Source organism: Cariama cristata, unplaced genomic scaffold (assembly GCF_000690535.1).
Source record: "Cariama cristata isolate BGI_N322 unplaced genomic scaffold, ASM69053v1 scaffold14783, whole genome shotgun sequence".
Taxonomy (NCBI): domain Eukaryota; kingdom Metazoa; phylum Chordata; class Aves; order Cariamiformes; family Cariamidae; genus Cariama; species Cariama cristata.
The window spans coordinates 7,531-15,255 of NW_009609072.1; the positions used below are offsets into that span (position 1 = coordinate 7,531).

General features: G+C 37.8%; 1 protein-coding gene across 1 annotated transcript; it reads left to right on the forward strand.

Moving 5' to 3' along the window:
* The first annotated feature begins 6,236 nt into the window (after window positions 1–6,236).
* Window positions 6,237–7,358, forward strand: LOC104159491 (neuropeptide Y receptor type 6-like). The gene has a single exon (XM_009697410.1). It carries the CDS (start codon window positions 6,237–6,239, stop codon window positions 7,356–7,358), a length of 1,122 nt encoding a protein of 373 aa, XP_009695712.1.
* The last annotated feature ends 367 nt before the right edge of the window (window positions 7,359–7,725 follow it).

Below are 7,725 nucleotides of genomic sequence, written 5' to 3' on the forward strand. Positions count from 1 at the left end.
TCTGTATGCCATAGCCTGGGAGCCAAGGTAATAGCATGCCTTCACGGTAATCAAGATGAGACTGCACTTCACAGACACGGATGCTGTTTAGCTCTGAGCTGGCTGGTTCAGATGGTAGTGCCCCGAGCTCTGTGCTTGTAATGGTTAATTGCTACCTGGTTTAAAACTAGCCTGGGAACGGTTATGCAAGCTGAGGTCATGCCTCTAGCTGCTGTACAACCAGATGCTTGGAAAAGATGTTCTAATTGATTTCAATATGAATATCATACCTGGAAAGCCTTTAGGATCAGGCTTTTATTGGAATGATTGTGATGAGGTGATAATCAGCATAATAATTGGCCTTCAGTATAGGGAGAATCAGTACGTATTGTTTTGAGGTTTCTTGTTCATTTGTTTGTTTTGCAGACTGAGACAGAAATCCCTAAAAACTCTAAAAAAACCCTAAAAACTCTAAAAATCATATCAAAACTCCTACCATTTCCTACAATATAGTCATCTTTGAGCTGCTGAAATCCCACAAAGGCAGAGTTACTAAATTTACACTTGTCATTGGCAAGCCAACTGCAGTCTCATCTGCATTATAGTTTAACTTTTTGTTATCAAGTTACATATAAAGTTTGCTTCTCACTGTAGGTGCAGTCCTGCCTTCCAGTTAGTTATCAATGCCTACTGATAAAGGCTATTTTCTCATCACTTAATATTGAGCAATTTAGAAATAACATTATCATTTCTATAAAGTAAATACAATTCTGCTATCCATTAACCTTTTTTGCAAACAGACGCGACAGCATTTGGCTGAAAACAATATACCTTGATCCTTTCCTACACAGCTATAGATTCCACTTAGCATACATACATACCTTTGACATCAGGCATGAACAGACCAAGAGCAGGTACGCCCACAAGCCTCTGATGTCAGATGTGATCTAATTCACGACAGTTTACAACAAAATTAAATCCATGGAAAGTGGCAGATTGATATGACTGTAAAACCGAGGGGATCACACGTTAAACATTTCAATCTTTCCACAGATGGAGGACTGCATACAGGGTTATATTAGAAACAGAAGCCTACGTAAATAAGCAACCTGACCTTTGTTTGAAATTTATAAATAGAATCAGAACATCTTTCAATTTTACTGACCTATTTCCTATATAAACAGATATTGCATTTTTATGGCCTGTTCTGATCCATATCTAGCACATTTCATTTTTAGGTCTTGATTCACTTCCTGGGTTACACTACAAGCAGAAGCAGAAATTCTAAAGTACTTTGGAAAAGCTCTGGTTTTATAGTATTTTTAACATAATCAAAACCACCAAGTGCTAGAAATATTTTAGAAAAGTATATTCACATTGCTTGAAGGTAGCATTTTGCTTAAAATTCCAGAATCCACAGATGACTCAGAATAAAAAGCAATGGGCTAAACTAAAGTGAAGGAAATTTTAGGGGGAGGCATTAAGGAAGTCTTCCTAACAGTAAATTAGTCATTTGAATACATAATCTAGGATTACCGCAGATGTTTAAAAAACAGGTTAGACAAACATGTCGTGAATAGATACAAATATACGGGAAGCAGGCGGTTGGCCTGGCTGATCTCAGAGGCTTCCTCCACCCCTATTTTCTACAAATACAGCAGCATGACAACTAACAATATTTTCACATAGTTAGTTCTAACCTGCACTCAAGCTGCTGCATCAGTCTTGCTCAACCCAAAATCCTACTGCTTTTCAAAACCATTCTCTCCAAAGTACAGAAGCAGTGAGACAGACTTCAGTACCCTCTTCAATGTTTTGTCTGCAAGTTTCTACTTCTCTAATTTAACGGGGAATCATTTCCTGAGTGTGTTCCCACACAAACACATTCTAACTCTGGACTGTTTTCTATTGCCTCTGCTTTTTCTAGTACTGGAGAGCAACAGGATGGTTTAGTGTTAAGAGACCGGGATACTGGGGGTTAAGTGGCCCCAGGAATGAAATCAAGAGTTTAAAATGCAATGTACCAAATAGCACATCCTAAGAAAGGCCAGTTCCTTTCCTGTCCCATAATCATCCACTCTAAATATTTAAAAGGGAAACACTGAATGCTAATTTTTATAAACAAGCAACTATAAAAGGTATGGGCTTTTAGGGGAAAACCAGGAGTAATAATAAAGCCCCTTTTCAACATGTGCTAGTGTAACATGCCCTGCTTTGCTTTTCAGGAATATTTTTATAACTCTGGAGTAAAAGCTAAAATAGCAGTTTATCATGAAAATATGATGGTCTTAATTGCAATACAGCATGCTCTTTCTAAGCAGCTTACTCTATTTTCATATCTCCCTCAGTTAAAAAACAATAAGCCATCTGCAGATGTTTATGTATGAAACCCAACACAGGGAAAACATTTGCACTACAGAACAGATAAGATAATTGAAAATGAAATTGCAAGATAAAGTGTTTGACAGGGCGGAGGGAAGCCGCACAGTGGAGGAAAATCCATCCCCATGACTACTGGTCCTTTCTCCTCCCTGCTCATTGCTCTTCGGCTCTTCTTGGATTCCAGAGCTTGTTTTATTCCTCAGCAGCCTTTCTACAGACTGGTGGATTCGGTCACAGTTGGAAATTGTGAAACTGTGGTTTGTTTCAGAAAGAGAAGAAAGGAGAGTTTAAGTATCGCTTTAGCAGCAGATGGCTTTGGTTTGGATTCTTTTATACACAAAGGAGATGTGTTTGCTGGCTGTGTAATTAACTCAAAAAGGGAAAAGAAAAATTGTTAAAGGCAGTGTGGATATGACTTGAATTTTTCATCAGGTAAGAAGTCAGAAAATCCATAACATTGGCAAAACTTACTGAAATATATCTTTTAAAGGATTATTGTATTCTGTACATCCTATATTTAAAAATGAATGGAAAGTATCCTCCAGATTTTATCTATGCAATACTTTGGAACTGAATAAACAGACGATGTTTGCAAACAAAATATTTACTCGTCACTTTAAAGGGATGGGACTATGCATCTTTAACATAGGTAAGAAAATACTTAGGAAAGCAAGCCTTTTTAAAACTCATTTTATTCTAGACTATGCTTTTAACTTCCTTTTGCTTATGCACGTTTCAGTAATGTTTCTGCATCTAGAGGAATGAAACAACTAGGCTAAGTGGGTTATCATTTCTTATAGTGTTAAACTCTCACTATGGTAGAGACTTTTTCAAAATGCGTGGATTAGGGATTGAAGTAATTAGTTCTCTTATTAAACACTTCAATCCAATTCTGATATCAGCTGTAGCTGCAGTTCAAGGATGCTGATTCCACTAATATTTATTAGCTTAAAAAATGCCAGTAGGTATTACAATAGAGTTGAACGTGCTGCAGTAAGTACTAGTGTAACTTCTTTTCCTAATACCATGAATACTCCAGATGTATAAACAAGACAGGTGTAATTGTTTTATTGCCAAGGAAATGTTTAAATTGCCATGCAGTATGACATGTACTAAAGACTACACTTTTTAACTTACAGTACAAACCAAACAGTGAAAAGAAATTAAGCTTTTTCCTGAAAAAAGGACAGTGTAGATGATCAGTGTGCCTAAAGCTGATGTAGTGAGTGAACTGAGCAGAAGGTCAGTACAGGGACTTTCCCTTAATGGTAGAAAGCACCAAAGAAGCCCTACCACCCACACTGAATTCTTGGGAGAGGACATTCAGCACTCGCTATCAAGCTGTGTTGTGCAACCATGGATAAATAAGCAAGCATCGCAAATAGTGCATAAAATATTATAAAGCTGGCTCAGCCTCATGTCCTTTGAGTCTCCACAGCTTCTGCTGCTCACATAAAAAGCAGGAAAGAGCAGAGCTTGTCTTTGAATGTATCTTGCTTCCAAGCCAGATCCCCTGCTAACACCTGATCTTTTCTCAAAGGGCAGGGCTCAGATCTGTGTGAATACCACTGGCAGTGCAAAGAGAAAGATCACCCCTGGGATAAAGCAGCCAGACTTGCACACCTCAAGCGGCACTAAAGCTCACCAGGGCAACATTTACCAGGGGTTGGCTTCTTGTCCTTGCAGCACATGCATCCTTCTGTGTGATAAATCCAGCCAGGCAATTAGTGCTGCTCCAGGGAAAAGTGGTTTACCGTTGCCTGAAGGTGCTGCTGCCCAGCCCCATCATTGGTTTCTGCCATTGGTGACTGTGGTAGCTTCAGAATCCCTTTCATTTCTCCTGGACTCATTAGGGGAAGAGTTTTTGCAAGCTGGTGCACACACAGTAGGGTACATAGCTCTTGTCCTCGCCTTGCTGGAGCAGGGACACTTGCGAGGGACTACAAAGTCTATCTGAGCTGCTAGACTTCAATAGCTTTTGCAGCACGGTCATATAGGTTTCTATGCCATTCCTTCAATATAGCTGTAACCAAGCCAGGTGGGTTATTTAGGAAGACTACAGGTCTTAATGTTAGCCCCTGACCACAAATTAAGTCATATTTGGAACATCAGGGCCGTATATAGTCACATAAATCTACAGCCACTTCTCACTCCAACAGGACTACACTAGTTGAAAAGTATATTTTAATCAGAATGAGAGTGACAATAGATGCTCCAAAGGTGGCTGTGTTGTTTTTAGGGTTTGTTTTTTTTTTTTTTAGAATCTTAATTTGAAGCACTCAAACTTAATGTCAAGCAGAGGTATCAGGATAAAGCAGTCCCTGATAGAACTCTAGCTGGAATATTCTTTGAGTGGCTGGGGGCAAACAGTTACAGAATCATAGTTCCCAGTTTAAACCTGGATTTGGCATTTGATCTTGTGCAAGCAACCAAACATTTTCTATTCCTTAGTGATTAAATAATGGCAATCATTTCTATAAAAAGGTTGACAAATCTACACATAAACAGATCATTTCTAGTAATACTAAAACATCCACCTATCCCTTCTCCTTTTTGTGCATCCTTTTTAACTTCCCACTGCTTCTTCATCCTCTTTTCTTCGCAGGCTCTCAACACTATGGTATTTACTACTAGGGGCGAAGAATGATCTCCTTCCAATTAGTTTTCCAATAACTCCTACTTCAAAAAGGAATTAAGGTGAGTTAGAGATGAGTTTTGAAAGGTATCTGTGTAGAACATACATACTCATCCATCTTTCAATTTTAAAAGTAACTCTTTACATGCTTCTTTTTTGTTTTCCCAGGTTGGAAACAACCTTTTTCTGGCCAGAAAGCTGGTGGGCCTTTGATTTAAGATTAACTTTTTAAGCCGGTGATAAATTCAAACCCATCAAGATATTCTGCTGAAAAAAAAATTCTTCCCATTAATATTAGTTTTGTAACAATGGAATTGCACTAATATCAGATTCTTGCTTGACACATGTTTAAGTTAGCACTGAAAGAAGAATCAACTTTGTGTTTCTTGAGTACATGTTGCATTTAACCAAGAAAATTTTGAGGGTATCATTTGTCAAAATTGTACAACAGTGAACGGTGTATAGGGAAATGAGACAGCCTTTGGCAACTACTGATATGGAAATAATTGTGTGTATAACTGAGATGTGATCTTTGTTTGGTTTACATTTTTCTCAGATTAGATTGAGGAAAAAGAACATGCTATCTTTAATATATAAGCAAAATAGGAAACTCCCTTAAAGATGTCACTTATAGAGGTGTCGAATATCACTTAAGCTCAAGCACACATCATTTTGATAAAGCCAGAGAGATTTGGTGTATTAGCTCACATTGCTTTGTAGATCTAGAGAAAATATAAGTGTGATGTCTAAGCTAGCAATGTGATGTCAGGACCCAATTTTTCTTTTCTGATAATAAAAAAGCAACAGATTATCCTCATTGGAATTCCTCAAACCTTGCTAAATCTGCAGCTGAGAGAGATCTTAAAATATTTTGTTTTGAAAGGAAAGTTTATCCACAGTTGGTAAAAGAGGATTTGTATGAAAATGTTCATGCAAGTTTAATCAGAGCTATCACTGCTCTTTCTTATACATCACAATCAGTTATAAGTCTGTAACACTGTCAGTGCAGAACGCCAGAAAGGTAGCATCAACCTCCATCCACATATATATACACACAAACCCACAAATATTCAACCACTGGCTTTTCCAGTGCTGTAATTAATTATATTAGATTTGCTCAAAACTTCAAGGACACCAACTACAACAATAGACTCATAGTAATCATTGCCTTGGAAAGCTCCACACAAAGTGTATTCTAGATAATACTACGTTTTGTCCACAGGTTGGGAGATGCTTCATGATGGATAAAGCCACTCAGCATCCCAGTGAGATTCTGTCTAATCAAACTATCTCAAATGTTAGCTATTCTCAGTTTTTGAACTTTGATACATGCCAACCTTCCTTCCTTGCCGAATTCTTGCTTATTACAGCCTACACGTTAGTTACAATAGTGGGGCTTTTTGGAAATCTTTGCCTGATTATTATAATAAAGAGACGGAAAGAAGCTCAAAATGTTACCAACGTTTTGATTGCCAACCTCTCTTTATCAGATGTCTTGATCTGTATCATGTGTATTCCTGTCACAGTTGCGTATACCTTAATGGACTACTGGATATTTGGGGAAGCTATGTGTAAAATAAGTTCTTTCATACAAAGTATATCTGTCACAGTCTCTATTTTCTCACTTGTACTGATTGCTATTGAGAGATACCAGTTAATTGTGAACCCACGTGGCTGGAAGCCTAATATTTCACATGCTTACTGGGGAATTCTTTTCATCTGGGGGTTTTCCCTCATAATATCCATTCCTTTTTTAATATTTCACCAATTAACTGATGAACCCTTCAAACATCTGTCTTTCCATAGTGACTTCTACAAGAACAAGGTTGCTTGCATTGAAGCATGGCCATCTGTTACAGAACGACTGATTTTTACCACTAGTCTGCTGGTTTTCCAGTACTGCTTCCCACTGGGGTTTATTTTTATCTGCTATCTCAGGATATTTGTATGTCTTCGAAGGCGACACGGTAAAATAGATAGGATGAGAGAGCACGAGAGCAGACTGAGTGAAAACAAAAGGATTAATATGATGTTGATATCAATTGTTGTGACTTTTGCGGCTTGCTGGTTGCCTCTCAATATATTCAATATTGTTTTTGACTGGAACTATGAGGCACTAATGAGCTGCAATCATAATCTAGCTTTTACAATATGCCACCTTGTGGCTATGATCTCAACATGTATCAATCCTATCTTTTATGGATTTCTCAACAAGAATTTTCAGAAGGATTTGATGGTATTAGTTCACCACTGCAGATGCTCAACATCACAAGAGGAATATGAAAATATTGCCCTTTCAAATCTGCAACCTGATGCATCTAAGGGATCTCTGAAATTAAATAATACCCCTGTGGATATCTAAAATAATCCAACAGCAGTTTCCAAAATTTCGTATTTTGTTGCAGATGACCTCTTTCTGTAGGTCTTGATCATGTTACTGCTGAGTTTAGAGGAAGTCTTTGCCATTTAGTTCAGCAAAACTAGGATTATGCTCCCATAGGCATACTCTTAACAGGTACTTAATGATAATAAACCACTTCCAAGAGTCCTAAAGATCAATAGCAATGAATTATAAACAGTATTAACATCTTACTTTTTAAATCCACAATTTCCAAGTCACTGGCATACTACCTTAGCACCAATAAAGATATTTCCATTTCAGCCACTGATGCAGTTGTCCTTCCTAAACACCTGGCTTCACTCAAGTAAACCATGAGTACTACGGCATT

Coding starts and splice junctions, on each gene's coding strand:
- LOC104159491 (XM_009697410.1), top strand. CDS start 6,237: ATGGATAAAGCCACTCAGCATCCCAGTGAGATTCTGTCTAATCAAACT.